General features: G+C 35.8%; 1 protein-coding gene across 21 annotated transcripts in view; it reads left to right on the top strand.

Annotated features, from left to right (window-relative positions):
- Nucleotides 1-3234: 3234 nt before the first annotated feature.
- Nucleotides 3235-21382, top strand: part of cspg5a (chondroitin sulfate proteoglycan 5a) — a 68628-nt gene continuing 50480 nt past the window's right edge. For 13 of the 21 annotated variants that reach the window (XM_073926574.1, XM_005158280.5, XM_021466994.2 and 10 more), the window contains exons 1-2: nt 3235-3658; nt 18889-19819. In XM_073926574.1, the coding sequence (XP_073782675.1) occupies nt 3562-3658; nt 18889-19819 (1028 nt within the window). In that variant the 5' untranslated portion in view covers nt 3235-3561. Of the gene's footprint in view, nt 3659-4070; nt 4664-18888; nt 19820-21382 lie in introns of those variants that run through there. The other 8 variants (XM_073926580.1, XM_073926571.1, XM_073926572.1 and 5 more) reach the window with 7 other exon arrangements.

Here is a 21382-nt window from a genome sequence, read left to right as displayed (position 1 = left end):
CTAGAGATTGATTTTTGGTCATCTGCCATCACAACCTAAATCTAACCTAATATAAACATCTTATGACGTTTTGTGCCTCCTGGGCAATAACTAAACGCACTACAGAATGTTACGATTACACACGTCCACAACTTAGATGCAAATGCATCAGCTCTTTACAGTGTAATCACTACTTACTAGTCTTGATTACTTTTGAAAGGGCTACTTTTTACTCATGCTGTGAGTAATATTTACAACAGATACTTTTACTCTACTTGCACTACACATTTAGGCAAGTAATGGCACATTTACTTGAGTATTCTTGAGTACATTTAATTAAGTACTGTCTCTACTTCTGCTGTTTCCATTGGGAAACAATACTGTTTGAAATGTTTATAGTAATGCAGTATTACCTCTATCAGTTTGGGAAGTCCAAAAAAAAAAATAAGAAATGGAAGCCACCCTAGAAACATTTTTGCTTATTTTTAAAGCACATTCCTCCATACCAAAATTTATTTTATTTTAAAGCATTGAACAGAACACTTTTCCCTACACATGAAATTAAGTTTGCATGAACACATGAATTACTTTTCTATAAGTGTTATTTATCTTTGAATGAAAATCTTTATTGTGAAGCAAAGGACGTTATGGTTCATTGGTCTCATTATATGCTCCTGAGGGACAGTCAATCAAGTTATCACTTCCTGGTCATGCATTTAATTTACTGTTGCTTTTCTTTTTTTATAATAGCATTATTAGTTATTTTGCCAACCAATTCAAACTTGTACATAATGAGCACTATTAACACACACACATCGTCCAAAACCCAAGGCACTGGTGAATCGCCTGTTGCTGGTCCGTTGTGTTTGTCAATGGAGCTGTGTGGAAGAATGCTGTCGACCCCCACCGTGGGCCACCTCCAGCCCTCATGCATTCATCACCACCGCCGGAGGAGTGTATCTCATGCCTCCCGCCCCTCCTCTGCTTTATTGTCCCATTCTCCTCGCCTTAAACCATCAACCCGTAAACAATCTGGACCATATCACAGCCCTAGATCACATGTGCATGTCCTCTGCCCTTGCATCCACTTTTAATAGATTTGAATTCATTATTAAAACCGGAAGGTTCCTGTGTGTAAAAAGGCACCTTTATTCTGAAACTGCTTCATTGGGCGTACATGTAGGAACTGTTTAGATGTGCTCGTTTTAGATAAGAGATAGGGAAGATATACCCCCTTAAAATGTATTAAAAGCATGAAAATCAGTTTTTCTTTGAATACATTTACATTCATTATTGCTATTGGTTTTCTAATAAAATTAGATTACATTTTTTTTTTGTTTGTCCATATTTGATCCAAAGTTGGGTTATTAGAGAACTTTTAGAGTGCAGCTTGCCTAAGTACACAACGATTTTCTTTTATATTTAACATATAGACAAATATTTAAGCATGAAAGCCTAAGCAACAAGCACCAAACATGCACTTGTTTTCCATATTTATTGAAATGTATGTTAACGACACATATACTACCTACATATGTTACCTTTAAAAATATTATTGAGAATAATCAATATAAAATAACTAAGCTAACATGTATTCTAACATCATATATAGTTTCTTAAAAATTGTTAATGGTTGTAGGCCTAATTTACAGTAGGCTATTAAGAAATTAAAAAAAAAACTAATTATTATAATAATTATTGTTATTATTATATTGTTAATTTAATTATCTTTTTTTTTTTTGGAAAAGTCTACTTTTACAATTTGACACATTCAAACCACTGCAGAAATCTTCTAACCAACAGGCCCATGTCATATACAGACATATTTCTTAATAAATAACCTATAAATTAAAAGCATTGACGTATGCTATTTAGTTTTGTTTTCTCAAGCTTTAGAGACAACGTAAATTCCGCTTAATATAATAGGTCACTTATAGCTTTCGTCATGAGCCCTGGCTGTGTTCAAAATGGCATAAATGTTTTCAAAGTGCACTGCTAAGGGAGCGCAGTTGTCAATATAAAGATTGCAAAAATTGAACTGTAAAAATAATTTGAAAACAAATTACACCCAAGAGAGACGACTTTAATGTTTTTTTTTATTTATTGCAAGTTTAAATGTTAGAATGTTCTACAAATAAGGCATATAGGGGGAATTAGTGGGAATAGAATACAGTCAGGAACTATGTTTCTAAATACGGCTCTAGAGGTGTAGTTGCAAAGCATACAAGTTTGCGATGTAGTTTGCAAATGTTTGTTGGCACAATGCATTTGGGAAACGCCAAATCAATGGACTATATTTATAACAATGGAACTTGCAACCTTAATTGACTAACTATGGTTTTTGGCTTAATGAATCATGTTCAAAACAAAATATAATGTTATATAATTCATTCATTATTATTATCGCTATTGTTATTATTATTATTCTTGTTTATTATTATTATTTATTTGACTATATTATTTTCCCAGAGATGGGTTGCAGCTGGTGGGGCATCCGCTGCGTAAAAACTTGCTGGATAAGTTGGCGGTGGCGACCGCCAGACCCCAGATTAATAAAGGGACTAAGCCGACAAGAAAATAAATGAATGAATGACTATTATTAGATAAAACAACTATTTTTATCAATATTTTGAATTGTATTATATTTAATTTTATTTTTATTTTGGGGAGAATTATACTATATTCACAAAAAAGTAAATGAGTGTTACAGTTATTGTTGTTATTATTATTATTATTATTATTATTATACAAACTATAGAGTTGTGTTGTTATTTTATTATCTAATTAAAATAAATTTTATTGTAAAATGTGTTAGTGGTTACTCTGTTTTAATAAGAGAAGTATAGTACATTTTAAATATTCTTTATTCTTATATGTATGTTTGATATTTAGCCTAATTGGTATTAATAAATGTTACATTTAAATATACTCTTTTTTATTTAGATGTTTCTAAAAAATACACATTTATATTTAGAATATTGCTTATTCAACGCATGTGTTAATATTTGAACGTGGAGCCCTATGTTTGCACATGAAAAAGACCAGCAAAAATCCACATCCCTTCCAAATATCCAAGACAAAACCCGTTAGATGAGCGAAGCAAAAGCGAGCTTGTACAATGGAGGGTTGTTTTTGTGTCTGTTAGTAGTTGAACATTATTGAAAGGAGTAAGAACTTGGGGAGGGGTTGGGGAGAAGAGGGGGTGGGGAGACAGTGGGAGCCGAAATCATTTTCCCTCTCATACTGTGAGAACGCGTACAATCGCATCTCTCCAAGTGAACGCGCGTCGGTGTGGTTCCACAACCCGATTGATTCGGCTGCGACCGCAAGATCACCGAGTGGCATTGTGGCAATGGGACCATAAAAGAAGAAATTCCATCGCATAACATCAACAACAAAAAATACAATAAATACAACCAGAGAAGACACCTCACAAAAGAAGTGGACATGGAGAAGCGTAGAGGAGATGCGATATAACAGAGAAAACACATCAAGGATTTACTTCTCGAGTTGAACATTTCTGTGCTTTTCAGTGGAGTTTGAGTATTTTTATCCTGTTAGATTTCTTAGTCAAACGCAAGCATGAACCGAAAGGAGATGAGGTTGTGTTCGAGATGCTGGAGCATGCCGATGCTCTCTGTCCTTCTGCTCGTCTGCTTGACACCGCTGTTTGCACATGGTAAGATTGTTTTTTTTAACATGCATATTAAAAGTGCTGATTGTTAAGACTCGATAGGCTTCAAACACGAGGTGACATGACAAGAACAGCATCACGGAATGAGAATGTCGGTCAGTAGTGCAGCCGCTGCTGGGTTTTGCTGCGCGTAAATCATGACTGCGCGCCGGCAGCTGCTGATGTGCCTGGACCAGCGCCGTGCAAATGTAGGTTAAATGTCGAACTGGGAAATTTGGGGATCCATCCAATATGTGCATCATTAATTAACCCACATCAAACGGAAAGCACACCGCAGGACGATCTGCAAGCAATTTGCGAACATTTTTGATGTGTGTGCGACCTTAAAGAATTGCCCTTAATGCGCAAATGTCTCTTTTCCCCTGGCCATATTATAGCCTACAGTAGTAGTCGTAGTAGTGGTAGTAGTGTAGAGTTACTGCGCTGTGATTACTCCACAGAGCAGCTGCTGTCACTATGGCAATGATGGAGGCGCACAAAGGCAGGATTAGAGCGCTAAATAATTTATTCTCGGACATTCACGCTTGTAGTTTGATTTTACGGTCTGAACAAGAATGCATATAATGGTTAAATTGCATAAAGGTTGGTTTGTAAAATCGTGTCATTCCCCTCTTCTAAAGATAGCGGTTGAGAATGATGGAGACCAACCCATTGACCAGCGGTGTTAAAATTCCGATAGATCACCAAGCATTAGTATTGATCTCATTGACGCGCTTTGTATCTGTACTCTTTCGTTTAATCACATCAAATCTATTTTTTCTAATTCTGCATTAGTGCTTTAGAAGGTTGATTGTCCATTTAGTTGGATGCTCGTTTTCTGCATTGGTCGCCCAGCAACAGGATAAGGACAACATGGTGTCTTTGTGTTCTTGAAAATATGAATATTGATGGTAGTTATGAATTGATGATGCCTCAAACTGCACTAGATCAGCTGAGCACCTTTGTTAAAGCTGATGTGATGGCGGCTGGTGTGGTTTTGGTCTCAGTCAGGTAAAAATGATGTCACTGGTGGCCATGCCCTTTGTTCGCTTCATGCATGTGTCTGCTTTTGATTTTTGTTGTTCGATTCACTTCTCTCATCTCATGTTGTGGCATTTTAAGATATTTTAAAGCGATGTTTGTGTTGTTTGTTCACTAAATTGGCCATTTGACTAGAAAGTGTGCTACTTTCCATCATAGCTCTTTCCAATCCATTAGGTCATTACGGGTGCAATGTAACATGCAGGAAAATTTGATTTGTTTCAATTTCTGATTTAATAATGTAGTCACTGTCACAATGCTCTGATCAGATTTTGCTGAATTGCATATTTATTGTCAAAAGAGCCCAATGGACACATTTGCCATTTTCTCCATGCTGCCGGTCGGTGAAAAAAGGTGTTGCCCACCACATCTTATACTGATTAGTTCCTCATGTTTCAGCTTTCAGAATAATTTTTTCTTTAATATAAACAATAGTACAATATTATTGCTCAAATGTTAACGAAATCAAAACCTTTAGGATTTTTTTTTTGCATGATTTTACTTATAATTTTTTTTATTTAGACCCCTCCATGTTTGCTGCCAGTTTTATCCTATGCCACTTGTTAGTGCGGAAGGATCCAAAGCAGTGGACACTTAAAGTAAGATTCTGATCTTAAAACACTATCAAATAATGGTCTGGTGGCTCTGTGGGTAGCACTGTCGCCTCAAAGCAAGAAGGTCACTGGTTTGAGCCTCGGCTGGGTAAGTTGGCATTTTAGTGTGGAGTTTGCATGTTCTCTGTGTTGACGTGAGTTTCCTCTGGGTTCTCTGGTTTCCCCTACAAGTCTAAAGACATGTGGTAGGTGAATTGGGTAAGCTAAAGTGTCCGTAGTGTATGTGTGTAAATGAGAGTGTCTGGGTGTTTCCTAGTGATGGGTTGCAGCTGGAAGGGCATCTGCTGTGTAAAACGTATGCTGGATAAGTTGGTGGTTCATTCCTTTATGGCGACTCCTGATTAATAAAGGGACTAAGCTGAAAAGAAAATGAATGAATGAATGAGGTATAATCTTTGCTCTATGCTCTCTTATATATCTATAATTCTCCACAAATGGAATCCATAATTCAGAATCTAGACTACTATAGTCTCAAATGAGCAAGACATGCAGTTTTAATCAAAACTTCAGTGCAATCCTGAATATTAGCAATTAAACGCTGCTGTTTTTTGTTCAAGGCATATGATATCTGTACACTCCTAAAAACACTCCAAAAGAGCAGCAGTTCCACTGAGGAACCATCTTTGGTTCCCCAAAGAATCTTCCATTGCAGTGGTAATGTTCAATGAGGTCTTTCATTGAATGTTAAATGCATAGATGTCGATAACCAACCATTATTTTTAAAGGATGCTGTTTAGAATTAAGTCTTGTTGAAAAATATATGGAGATTTTTGATTGTGTGTGTGCTTGTGTGGTGAAATTATGGTTGTTTTGTGAAGGCATTCATGATTTATGATATGGATGGATTTGTGTGGTTTTCTGCTAGCACTGCTGCAGTGCACTCAAAACCATTTTAGTCGAGGTTAATCAGATTTGCATTCATTCACAATTGTTTGCTTCCAAAGAAAGTCATTCCAGTGTGGTTTCAGATTAAGAATTAGGGGGAAAGCTGCAATATTGGTGACTGGGTTAATTAGTTAGAGAAGTGTCCCCATCCTCTTCGTATAAATGCAGGATGAAATCCAACACCTTTTTTTTCCTTTTAATTAATTTATACATTCAATTAAGCAACAAGAAGAAAGGGAGTGAACTGTAAATGTTTTTTTTTTTTTAATGTGGGCTGCTGCCATTTTGTGTTTTATCAGAAACTGAAGTCAGCCCACCCCTAATATATTTACCTCTAATATATGTGAATTCATACATGTAATGAAAAAATAAATCTTAATCAGCTTATTAAAACAGAAAAATGCCTGAAGATATACGGATAAAAACCAAGTTGTGCTGATGCTAGAACATCGAGCAGCAGTGCCTAAAATACATTTATTTTTGGCAAAAGCTTTGTGGGATTTGAATTTGTGTGATGTGGATGTATAGATTTGTGATGGTTTTTTCGCACAGCACATTCGAGCTCCACCATTGCATTCGCTCTGCACAGTGAGGGCAAACTGGTTCCCATGGCAACACATCCCTCCTCCATCCAACCACCTGTTGAGTAGAGAAATGAAAAGATTTATGCAACGGGCGGCGGAGAGACGTCCAGTGGCAGCTGTCTGATTATGGCTCAAGGTCAAAAGATCTGACTGTTAATACCTGTATAATTAGTCAAGGTAAAATATTACAGGGAGGGATGGGATCAAAACTTGCCCACTGCTTCTACAGTGCGACAAAGCCGTTTCTTAAAAAGCTGGGTGAATGGAGGTATTTTTTAAGTGACAAAAAAAAAAAAAAAAACATTACGTTTCTTAAATTCTAAAAGTGGTATATTACTGGGTGTCTGCGGGGTCTGAAAAAGTCTTAAAATTCAAGTCTTAATTGACTGAAATATTGTGTTGTGTGTCTTAAATCATTTTAAACATGTCTCAATTTTCCTCTGTCCAAGTAAAGCTACCCTATCAGGACAACATCCATCTAATCACCTACAATCCAACTTAGTAAAACCAGGGAAAGAAAACTAAAAACAATAACACAGTTCCTAATGATAATAAGAGCAATCTATCCCTTTACGTTAACTTTCAACAACAGAAATGCAGTAGGTTGAATAGAAGTTATACCAAAATCCAACAAATATATATTTTTGATTATTTAAGTAATTGCCACCACAATAAATATTTATTAATTTATTTTCTTTTCGGCTTAGTCGACTCATTAATCTGGGGTTGCCACAGCGGAATGAACCGCCAACTTATGCCCTTCCAGTTGCAGCCCATCTCCAGCAAACATCCATACACACTCATTCACACACATTCCTACAGACAATTTAGCCTACACAATTCACCTAAGCACATGTCTCTGTAGGGGGAAAACTAACCCAGCCGAGGCTCGAACCAGCGACCTTCTTGCTGTGAGGCGACAGCACTACCTACTGCACCACCATGTCACCTCACAATAAATATACTTTTACCAAATTTAATCTTGTCATTTAATAAAAATAAGAAAAAATATTTTAAAAATAGTTTATTCAACTAGAGTTTTCTTGTTTTGACATTAAAGTATGTCTCTAAGAAGTTATTGCATTTTTTGTGGCAAGCATAAAGCATTAGAGGGCGACGCAGTGGCGCAGTAGGTAGCGCTGTCGCCTCACAGCAAGAAGGTCCCTGGTTCGAGCCTAGCCTGGGTCAGTTGGCATTTCTGTGTGAAGTTTGCATTTCCCCCCTGCGTTCGCGTGGGCTTCCTCTGGGTGCTCTGGTTTCCCCTTACAAGTCCAAAGACATGTGGTACAGGTGAATTGGGTAAGCTTAAATTGTCCGTAGTGTGACTGAGTGTGAAGGGATGTTTCCCAGTGATGGGTTGTGGCTGGAAGGGCATCCTCTGTGTAAAAAACATGCTAAATAAGTTGATGTTTTTTTCCGCTGTGGCGACCCGAGATTTATTAAGAGACTAAACTGAAAAGAAAAGGAATGAATGAATAAAGCATTAGAAATAATCATTAGTGTTTAGCCTCATATAAGTTCAAAGTTTCATTCATAATAGTCTTAAAAGGGTCTTAAAAAGTTCTAGATTTGACATGATAAACCTGCAGACACCCTGTGGAGTATGCAATCAGGCAATTTTTGTATGAACATATCCCTCTGTAAAAAAACCCCTGCAGAATATGGATTAGTTTAGTCTGTTGTTTGATCTGCCTAAGAGTTGAGCAAGTGGAGATTTAAGACTTTTTACAGGAGAAAAAAATATCTGGAAAAAGTATGTAAGTTTGACACTCAGTGGTCAACATTTTGCACACCTTTAACAGTTGCACACCATTAACATGTGTTACACACCTTTAACAGTTGCACACCTTTAACAGTTGCACACCTTCAACAGTTGCACACCCATAACAGTTGCACACCTTTAACAGTTGCACACCTTTAACAGTTGCACACCCATAACAGTTGCACACATTTAACAGTTGCACACCATTAACATGTGTTACACACCTTTAACAGTTGCACACCCATAACAGTTGCACACCCATAACAGTTGCACACATTTAACAGTTGCACACCATTAACATGTTACACACCTTCAACAGTTGCACACCCATAACAGTTGCACACATTTAACAGTTGCACACTTATAAGTTGCACACCATTAACATTTGCACACCATTAACATTTGCACACCTTTAACAGTTGCACACCTTTAACAGTTGCACACCTTTAACAGTTGCACACCTTTAACAGTTGCACACCTTTAACAGTTGCACACCTTTAACAGTTTCACACCTTTAACAGTTGCACACATTTAACAGTTGCACACCTTTAATAGTTGCACACCTTTAATAGTTGCACACATTTAACAGTTGCACACCTTTAATAGTTGCACACATTTAACAGTTGCACACATTTAACAGTTGCATACCGTTAACAGGTGTCACACACCTTTAACAGTTGCACACCTTTAACATTAAGCACATTATAATATATGAATTGCTTAATATTTTCTTCTGCATTCATCCACCCCCCTTCACCACCAGTGTTTTTGACAGTTCATACTGCTTGTCAATTGGAAACAAAAGTCAGCATCTCAAGCTGACTTAAAAGCAATCTCGATGTTACGCTAGCCCTCTTACGATGATGGAAGATGACAGAAAGCTCTTAAATGAAGCTGTTGGGTTCATGGCTTCTGCGTTGTATACCTCCCACAGTTCTTACTCCGGCAGTCTGCCATCAGAAAGCCATCTGAGCTTCAGACTCTTCGCTGTCCTCCCTTCACTGTCTGCAAAACTGCACAAACAAAGAGTCTGGCGTCTCCCCAAAGTCATGCAACTGAGACCCGTGGCCACCACATAACCAGCGCCAAACCCCAAATTACCTCCTCCCCTCTGCACTGCATTGGGGTGCATGAGAGAAAAATGGGTAACTGGGTATTATGTAACAAGATTTGACCATCTGAGAGAAAAGGGGGAAACACAAGGACCCTTTTGTGTCCTTTTATTTTTGCCTGGGGCCCCCAATTCCTCGCTTCTGTAGTGCGTCCCGTCTGGGAGACGCATTAAATAGTATGGCAGGAGATCTTTGATAATGCCGTGGCTGTAAGATCTGACCCAAATCTGGCTATTTAACCCACACAATCTGCAAAACCAGCGTTCCAGCTGGTGTCGAATGCTTTTACAGAGCCAATACTCTCAACTGACTGACCGACTTGGCGTATATTCTGTTTAACGAAAGAAGATACATGAAAATCCTAGACTTAATTAGGTTACCGGCAAGTATCCATGACACACGTTTGCTAATGGTTGAAGGACGCTCTGCATTAACTGTTTGCGCTTATCAGATTCAGAGCACCACACACACACACACCACAGATTGGTTTTCTAGCCATGGTTTAATCACGGGATGCTCTATGCATGAGTCACCGTTTTATAATTCAGCAGATAGACTAAACTGCAAACATGATTATGCTACTCAAATGAGAGGTTTATTACTTAGCATTGGATTTGCTAATGGTGCAGAACACTTTCTGTGTATGGAAAGATCATGCATTTTAATTAAGCATCTGGTTTGTATCAAGGCAGCTTGATGATGCCGTCCTGTATTAGTCATCACATGCACGTTTTGTTAAATTGCATCACAATACTTGACGATAAGGATTCATTTGTCAACATTCTCAAGCACTCAGACAGATAGAAATGGCATCAATTGACATTAATGTATGTTAATTTGAACAAAAGTTAATAAACTAATTTTTTTGTTTTTTTCTAATATCTATTTAATGTGTAATCTAATGACAGACAAGAATTTATATACCCTTTTCACATTTCCGGGTTTCTCAGTAGCGGAAGTCGTCATGGTTGGGAAAACTTACAACAATTTTTTTTTTACAATCTTATTTGCTCAAATAATAACCACATGTTGATGTTATAAATATGTTCAGAAAAAGAAAAAAATTGTGTGAGACTGACGATGGAGAAAATAACGAGGAGAAAATAATGTCAAATTTACTGTGCTGTTCCATAGACGCTGCATTAAAAATGCCTCGCACAAGCGGTAATTATTGTTTTTTATCATTTGATGCCAAGATATCATGCATACATAAACAAATAAATATTTATTTCTATTTTTTAAATTATATTAAAAACTTTCAAGGATTGAGGATTCTGATGACTGTTAAACGCATCATAACAGGCTTGTGAAAAGGGTCCATTGTAAAGTGTTACCAGAGTGTCTTTAGGTAATTTTGCACAAACAAATCAGTTGCATTTGACAGAAGTAAGATTATCTGTTTAAGTTTAAGGTATTTTTTGTTTTAAGATTAAGTTTATTTTATATATATATATATATATATATATATATATATATATATATATATATATATATATATATATATATTTATATATATTTATATATATTTATATATATCATATTTTTAAAAAATCATTTATTTAATTTAAAATACATTTTGTTTAACTGATAAAAAGTGACATTAAAGACATTTATAATATATCACAGTTGAATTGTATAAAAACGGCATGTAAAAATATTAAATATTAATATTATATTAAGGAATATATGAAATACCATTATAATGTTTTCAACATTGATATTAAAAATGAATTCATCAAATCCATCTAGTGTAATAATGCTGATTTTTTAAAAATATATACGAATTCATTCATTTATTCATTTTCCTTCAGCTTAGTCCCTTTATTAGTCAGAGGTCGCCACAGCGGAATAAACGTATCCAGCATATGTTTTACGCAGTGGATGCCCCTTCAGCTGCAACCCAGCACTGGGAAACACCCACAGACTCTCATTCACACTCATACACTCTGTACAATTTAGCTTACACAATTTATCTATAGCTAGGCCCACAAGGCGCATGCGGAAATCCACAGATTTTTAGCCTATCATTGAGTCTATGTATCTACTTGTGTAAATTTGTGTAAATTTATATTTATTCAGTTTTTAAATTAATTTCACTAAAATTACTGTGAAATAATCATATTAGTAATATGAAAATGTCCATATGATTTATTTACAATATAGTTTGTAAAGTAATATTTTCTGTCTTTTAGTAGATATATTATATGAGAGACTTGCTTTGTTTACCAAATAAGTGGGTCTAATTGGATTTGCATTTTAAACATTAAATAAAAGTTAAAATGTATTATTTGTTAATTACATATGTTATGTTTTTAGTTCTGATAAACCCAAAATCATTCCGCATAAATCCGCAGATTTTTTACAAAATTCTCAGCGCAAATAGCAAAAAATGTCCGATTCTGTCTGGCCCTACCTATAGTGCATGTCTTTGGGCTCCGGAGCTCCCGGAGGAAGCCCACGCCAACACAGACCATGCAAACTTCACACAAAAATGCCAACTGACCTAGTGTAATGATGCGTTTTTAATATATATATATATATATATATATATATATATATATATATATATATATATATACACACACACACACACACACACACACACACACACACACACATATTCATTCATTTATTCATTTTCCTTCAGCTTAGTCCCTTTATTAATCAGATGTTGCCACAGTGGAATGAACCAGCAACTTATCCACCATGTGTTTTACACAGCGGATGCCCTTCCAGCTGATTTTATTTTATTTTTTTTATTTTATATTTTCAAAAAATATATATTCAAAATATAAAATATATTTTATTTGACTGATCAAAAGTGACATTAAATATATTTATAATGTTGTGTTACTGTTTGAAAAAGCAAAAAAAAAGGATGATGAGCATTATATTAAAGCATTACTGAGCATTATATTATATCATATCATAACTGTTTTCAACATTTATATTAAAAAGAAATTTGCTAAGTTTACATATTAGAAAGATTTCTGAAAGGTCATGTGACACTGAAGCCTAGTGTAATCATGCTGATTTAAAAAAAATACATGCAAATTTAACACTTATTTTAAATAGTTATTATTACAGTTTTATTGCATTTTAGATAAAATAAATACGGCTTTTGATAACCTAAGAGATTTTGAATATCCACGCATTTACTCTTTAGTTCAGACTACAAAAGCTACAATGCTCAGCAAATGAGTACACTCCATTTTGAAAATGAATATTTTTATCTATTTCTCAATGAATATGGGTAATATATTTAAGTGCATTTGAACAAAACAGATATATTAAACAGATATATATTTTTTAAAAATAATATATTAGTCACAGAACATCTTTAGAAATCGAAAGATAATACGTTTAAATTCAAGCAAAATATCACAAAAAAAGACAAACTACAACACTTCAACAAAATTGTATATATTTTTGTTTCTCTTGATGTTTGCTATTTTTGGAAATTGTATTTAATATTTTTGCCTAACATATCAATTTGGTCTACCAACTTTTGAACCATTATTGTAAATTATTTTGTTAGATTTGGCTTCAGTATTGACTAATCTAATGTATATGCACAAATATAATATTGTAAATCATCCTATAGAAAATATTAATTTAAATGAGAGATTTGTGAAGGTGTACTTATATATGCTGAGCACTGTGTATAGACAAAGCTTGAATATATCTTCTTCTTCATTTTCTTTTGTGATGTTTATGCCTCAGTTCTGATCTGACATCTGTGTTTGAAAGGCATGCACAAAACGCAGCGTATAATGTTACCACAAGGAAGCTGTATCAGATTCATCTCTGTCAGATATGTCACATAAATACTACATTAGTGATTCGCACTCACTAATAAAGTCCAGACCAAGCACATCTGGCCATTTTTGGGAATTGTCTTCTGGAGGAGCATTTTCGTGCCAAAGATTTTTGTCTCCACTGTCACATGTTATGTCTCAGACTATACAAAGAGTCTTACATTTCTATATTAATCATAGCTGTAAATGAAAAAAGGGACAAAAAAGCTTAAATGGCTCAAAAGATTCAATACAAAATAGTATAATATTTGGAGAAAACATGGCTTAAGAAACAGACTGAATTTGCCTCTGTGCAACAGAAAAGCAGGATCACAGTCCACTGTTTTAAAGCACACTGTTGGCTAAGCCCAAATCCTTGTTCACTAAATGAGCTTTGCTATTCCAGAAATACGCATGACTTCCTGTGTAACTGAAGCCACATCACATATTTTTGAGCTCTGAGCAATGCTCCGATCATATTTTTCCTGTGGTTAAATCTCATGTTTTGGATTCATGAAAAGGATCACATTGATAATGAATGAAAGTAAAATCATCTTGAGGTCTATGGGACTTTGGCCAAACTTTTTTGTAAACATTCATCACTGAAACAATACTTAATAGATGCAGTACTGTATATTTGAAGTTTACTTTGTTTTCCACTTGTTTTAAACTAAAGCTTAAATGTAAAGTTAAAACGGATATTATATTTATCATTGACTTGAATTCAATGAAGGAATATTAAAATATATTAACAGAAAATTTTGACAAAAATAATAAATAAATAAAATAATATGCCCAGTTTACACCTGGCATTAAAGGAGCACTCCACTTATTTTGGAAATAGGCTCACTTTTCATTTGCCCTAGAGTTAAACAGTTGAGTTTTTGAATCCATTCAACTGATCTCTGGGTGTTTATCGATATCAAAATAATTTTTGATGCAAAATTAATTTTAACAGACAGATATTTCTTACGGCGATTGAGAAACTTGAATAGGCGACTATAATAAACAAAATCCGCTCTAAATGTAAAACTAAATAAATTGCTAAATACTCTCGACACATGGAAGTGGAAAGTCTAAAGGTGGAAAGTTATTGCGTATCATATTTAACAAACCGTTTACTACGAATGTTATGTAATTTTGCTCACATGGATAATTGAATGTCAATCAGATGATGTTCTTACGTTGCTGTGCCGTCAGCCAATCGTTGCATTGCTGATCATGATTTCGATGATCGATAGATCTGTCCTTCATAAAACATGCAGCGATCTCAGATCAGTTCATCCAGACATTTTAATCTGATTTGCAAACTTGTTTGAAGAACCAAATTAGCCAGAGATCAGTTATCAAGATTAAAAGATCCAGAATCTGTCACATCATCTTAGATCATTTAAGCGAGGTACGACGAACGAACCCCTGGTCTTATTGAATAATTAATTTGTTTAATATTTTTGTAAACATTCAAACATTCGCCACTGAAACAATAGATATTGTATGTTTGAAATTTGCTTTGTTTTCCACTTGAATGTAAAAGTAAAACTGATATTATATTTAGCCTTATCTTGAATTCAATAAAGGATATTAAGATATATTGACAGAAAAATTAGACCATAATACAAAAAAATAAAATTATATGCCCAGTTTACAGCTGCCATTAAAGGAAAACTCTGCATATTTTGCAAATAGGTGAAACAGTTGAGGTTTACCATTTTTGAATCCATTCAGCTGATTTCTGGGTCTGCCGAGAGCACATTTAGCTTAGCATATATCATTAAATCAGATTAGACCATTAGCATCTCGCTTAACAAAAAAACAAAAACAAAAAACAAAAAAACAAAAAAAAGTTGCGATATGGCTAGGAACTATACACATGGCGCCCTATGTGAAGGAAGCCACATCACATATTTTAAACTCTGAGCAATGCTCAGATGATATTTTTCCTATGGTTAAATCTCATGTTTTGGATTCATTAAAAGGAACACATTGATAATGAATGAAAGTAAAATCATCTTGAGGTCTATGGGACTTTGGCCAAACTTTTTTTCTCAAATACTAAACAAAGAAAGCCATGTTTTACCTGATCATTGCTTTAGTATATTAAGTCTTCATTTTTATGTTCCTGATCTTATTGAATGATTCATTTGTTAAATATATTTGTAAACATTCAAACATTCATCACTGAAACAATACTTAATAAATACTGTGTTGAAGTTTGCTTTGTTTTCCACTTGTTTTTAACTAAAGCTTAAATGTAAATGTAAAACTGATATTATATTTTGCATTATCTTGAATTCAGTGAAGGATATTAAGATATATTGACAAAAAAATTAGACTATAATACCAATTAATAAAATATTTGGCCCAGTGTACAACTAGCATTAAAGGAACAATTCAGTTATTTAGAAAGTAGGCTCATTTTCTTGAGTTTCATCATTTTTAAATCCATTCAGCTGATCTCCCGGTCTGCCGAGCGCACTTTTAGCTTAGCTTAGCATAGATCATTGTATCAGATTAGACCATTAGCCTCTTGCTGAACAAAAAAAAGTTTTGATCGTTTTCCTATTTAAAGCTCAACTCATCTGTGGTTACATTGTCTACTAAGATGAAAAATGAAAAGTTGCAATATGGCTTGGAACTTTACGCTCATTCTGGTAATAATCAAGAATATTTGATGATGTACCATGGCTGAAGCAGGCACAATGATATAATAGTACATATACACCAGTGGTAAACATAAATGTGTTTTCCTTGTCTATTTCTGACTTGATCTGTCCAAAATGTATCTTAATATCAGATATGAACAGGGCCATATGTTTACAAATATTTCTTACACTGTAATTTCTATTAAAACTCTTATTTTAATGTCACGAATCCCTGTTAATTATTTTACCACATGTCATCTAGTAACATTTGTACAACTCAGTCTTGTCTATAAAAAAAATGAATATCCTTTCACATAACAGGTGCAAAACGCAGTCTTAGTTTTAATGAAATTACGGTGTTGCTGGATTAGACCTGATAAGACAGAAGATAACAAAAGTATTTGCAGGCTTTCCTGATGGTCAGGGATGCCGTGTGTCTTTTCAGCTAATCATTGCTCCATTTTGAGCCCCTGTGTTTAAGTCTCGACTCCTAATCCGTAATCCTGCCTTAGAGAACCATGTACATTGGCCTAATAATTGCACCTAATCTGAAGGTTTGCTAAAAAAGCTCTTTAAACATATTAGAAGACCGACCACTGAGAAGAAAATGAGTAAGGGGTTGAACACAATGAATTCTTTTTACAAAAGAGTGATAATGGGTTTAATGGTCATCAGGATCTTATACATTCAAAAGTTTTTTTTTATTATTTTGTATGTACATTTATAAATCTGTACTTTTATTATATCATCTTTTTATGAAATAAAAAAGATGTTTCTAATAGTGTTGTCACGATGTATTGTTTATTTATAAAATAATTTTGAGAGGATGGCGTGCTTATGATTAAACACAGCTGGTACCGCAACAGCTCCGTATATTGCACCAATCAGATGAATACTGACACACTGTAAATAACCATAATAGCACTGTTGCCTCACAGCAATTACGCTGCTGGTTCGGCCACTCACCGGGCCTGTCACCGTTTCTGTGCGGATTTTGCATGTTCCCACTATGTTCGCATGGGTTTCCCCCGGGTTTCCCGGTTTCCTCTCACCATCCAAAGACATACACCATAAGTAAATTGACTACTCCAATAAAGCATCTTAAGATAACTCTTATACTGTGTTCATACCAGACGTGGATAAATCGCGATATTCGCGCGTGAATAGACGCGTGAACATTTTGAGTTTACTCACTTCGTTTGCGTGTCAAATCTGCTTCATTCCTTCGTCAAATTCACTGAGCAATAGACATGGATTCCCATCATGGGCAGGGCTTCTGTCTGCTCGGTGACTGTAGCTTTGTTGCTAAATGGCTAACATGGATTTTATTGAGAAAATATCTGTTTATGTGCTTTATGACGGCTGAAATACAGCGTTGATTCGTTTGGAGCAGTGTCTGAGTTCACTAGATTCTTTCAGAGGTGCACCCAGCTCTGTGAGCTCATAAACTCCTTCAGAAACTCAACCTGGATGATGGAAGCATTCAACGGTGCTTCTGACTGAGTAGAGCCCAGTTTGATGAACTGTTGTCGTGTAGGCAGGAGGATTTCCCCCAGGCACACCAACAACAGGCGCTATGTCATAACCACTCCCCCACAAGAGCAAGCTCCTGATTGGTTAATATGGCTCAAATGTCCACTGAAGTTCATATTTTCAAGCTACGTGCGTGAATTGCACAAAACGTGTAACTCGTTGCGCTTCATTCACACAAATCAGGCGTATCATGCGTATCATGATGTCTATTTGCGTCTTTGCATTGACTTAACATGTAACCACAGATACAGGGACACAGGAGCGTTTTAACAACGTGATTCAACAATGGATCGCTTATATGTCAGCTAATACAGACATCCCAAGTCTCACGGATACCCCCGACCCGATGGTATGCATTAAACATGCATCTAAAAATACAAAACAAAAAAGTAAGAATTCACCGTTGCTCGTTTTAATGTCCTCATTCTAGCTACACATATGATGAGCAAATTAAGTCACACAAAGTTGGTCACACACGGCTGTCATTTGATACATTTGTTGCCAAACATCACTTAATGTTCATGTTAGGGTTGCATGCGATATTAACATGTGTTACAATATAGAATTTAGCACAATTTGCTGAAGCACATTTAGGCCCAATCCCAATTTTATTTTTGTACCCTTACCCCTTCCCCTTGGCGCTTGAAATAGAGTGTGAAGGGGAAGGGCTTCAAAATTTACCCCTAAGAAATGGGACAGCACTACAGCATCTGCACATGTCATCATATATCATCACGATCTCTTGCTTCATATGAGATCAGACGATCGCAACTGCTGTAGTTACTCTAGTAGCATTAATTTTTGGTATTTATTTTCAGGAAATCACTGAAGGCATACAGTATATTATGTTATTATAACGATATAATGTGGCAATAAGATCTTAACTATTGTGGCCACACTTATCTAATTAAACACACAAAAAACAAAATTAACATTATAGCAGACACTGTGTTCAAGTGTCATCGAGTTTCAGAATGTTGTGGGACTGGTATACAGGAGTTATTATTAGGGATTATTGATTTTAGCGTTTTGTTTTTTTAAAGCACATTTTATGCACAACTTTTTTATCAAATATAAAAAGGTTATCCTACTCAGTTGTGTGCATACGTTTTTTATGCACATTTTGAAAATATATATGCATTTGGACGTTGCCATCCACCAATTTTTATGCACAAATCCAAATTGCGCATTAAAGTAGGTGGATGGAAACATAGCTGTTGACTTGTTTGTTGAGTTTGCCTAACTGTTATCTGTTTTCTTCAACAGGTAATTCTGTGGTGGCAAATGAAACTGAGGCTGATAGTGCTGTTAACGTGACCTCCTTGTCTACTGAAGGCGAAGAGGAGAAAATTGAGGATGTGTCACAATTCACCAGTTTGTCCAGCTCCTCAGACCTGACCCACACCGGACGAAAGCTCAGAGATGAAGACGTTGGCAGTGGCATGCTTGAAGAGGTCATCACTCCAACTCCAGGAACGCCAACTCCCAGTGAGGCTGCCACAACCACTTTGGCAGGTCCAGAGATCAGCCTCAACTCTGCTGAAAATGACCACTTGATTCCCTTTATGGAAGAAGAGGAACAGAATGTTGAGGAGAATGTAAAGGAAGTAGTGCCGACGCAACCGCCCTGGCAGGATGCTAAAGGAGACATGGAGACCACTGTGTTTGACCTCGACCATGAGACATCTCCAGCGACCCCGTCTCCAACCCATCCACCTTCCACACCTGACGTCACCGTAGATTTCTTCGACATTGATTCCCACCGTAAGAACCTAGACCCACCGTCCCAGTCTCCGCACGAGCTTCAGGGTCGAGACTCCACCTCTTGGGCCATGCCTGATAACTACGACTACATGACTCCCTACGATGATAGTGTGTCTCCCACTACTGAAGATTACCCAAGCAGCACTACTAGTGAATTTGAAACTTACGACGACGAGATCTCCACTACCCCTCCTCCCAAACGCGACCCTCCTCGATTGCCCTCCAAGCCTAGTTTCACGTTCCCCAAAGGAGCCACTGGGGAAGAAGACCGCCGTGCTCCACCCGGCCCAGTGGACACGGTTAATGGTTCGGATTGTCGACTGGGTTCTGTTCGCATCAACGGGACCTGCAAATCCCAGTGTGACCTGAAGCCCAACTACTGCTTCAATGGGGGCCAGTGCTACGTTATGGAAGGAACTCAAATGTTCTGCAGGTAAGCGTCTAGAGAATACAAATTATTCAGTAAAGCAAGGATCACTACTAAAGAGAGATTTTACTCAAAACTGAAAATTCGGCCATCATTTACTAACCCTTCACTTGTTTCAAACCTTTATAAGATTCTTTCTTCTGTCGAACACACACAAAAAAAGATATTTATTACCCGTCTCCACTGAGTGGTACGGTACGGTACAGTTTGGTATGCTTTTATGGCCATTTCCATTGTCAAACGGTACATAAAAGTGAACCGTACCGTACCACTTTTTGGGTACCCTTTCAAAAGAGTACTTTTATTTTTTTATTGTTTTATTAATTTATTTCAAAGTTATAAGTTTGGCTTGACAATTTTTTTGTTTAAGAACATTGAAAAGACTTTGAGTATTTGCAGAGAGAATTATTGATGGATAGGTAGTTTATTTGATGGATGGAAATATATCGATAAAAGGGGTTTTCTGGATGATAGTTGAATTGATGCGTATATGGATGAATGAATATGTATGCATGGATGGATGGATGGATGGATGGAGAGTTTTATGAATGATATATGAATACTAGTTGGATTGACACAAATTGATGAATGAATATAGATAGTTTTATGGATGATGGATGAGTAGTTTGCTTGATAAGTAAATGGATGGATGGATGGACGTATGGATGGATGGATGCATGCATGGATGGAGAGTTTTCTGGATGATAGCTAGATAGTTGGTTTGATTCATACATGGATGGATAAATATAAATTGAAGAATGAAGAGTTTTATGGATGATAGATGGATGTATTGTTGGATTGATAAGTAAATGGATGGATGGATAGATGGATGCACAGATGGAGAGTTTTCTGGATGATAAATGGATAGTTGAAATGATTCATACATGGATAGATGAATATAAGTGGAAGAATGAAGAGTTTTATGGATGATAGATGGATGGATGGATAGTTAGATTGATAAGTAAATGGATGTATGAACAGATGGATGGATGCGTGGATGGAGAGTTTTCTGGATAATAGATGGATAGTTGGATTGATTCATACAAAGATAGATGAATTCAAATTGAAGAATGAAGAGTTTATAGATGATGGATGGATAGTTGGATTGATAAGTAGATGGATGGATGGATGGATGGATGGGGAGTTTTCTGGATGATAAATTGATAGTTGGGTTGATTTATAAATGGATAGTTAAATATAGATGGAAGTAAAAAAGGTTTTATGTATGATAGATGGATGATTAGTTAGACTGATAATAAATGGATGGATGGATGAATGGATGGCTTGATGGATAAATGAATGGATGGAGAGTTTTCTGCATGATAAATGGATAGTTGGATTGATTCATACATGGGTGAATGAATATAGATGGAAGGATGGAGAGTTTAATGGATAATAAATGAATGGATAGCTGGATTGATACATTAATGGATGAATAAATATAGATAGATTGACAGTTTTATGGATGATAGATTGATAGTTGGATTGATACCTAAATGGTGAATGAATATATATGGATAGATGAATGGAGAGTTGGAGATAGATAGATAGACAGACAGACAGACAGAC

The sequence above is a fragment of the Danio rerio genome, chromosome 16 (assembly GCF_049306965.1).
Source record: "Danio rerio strain Tuebingen ecotype United States chromosome 16, GRCz12tu, whole genome shotgun sequence".
In the NCBI taxonomy this organism is placed as follows: Eukaryota; Metazoa; Chordata; class Actinopteri; order Cypriniformes; family Danionidae; genus Danio; species Danio rerio.
Note: the sequence above shows the minus strand (reverse complement) of the source record. Positions and strands in the feature narration are given on the sequence as shown.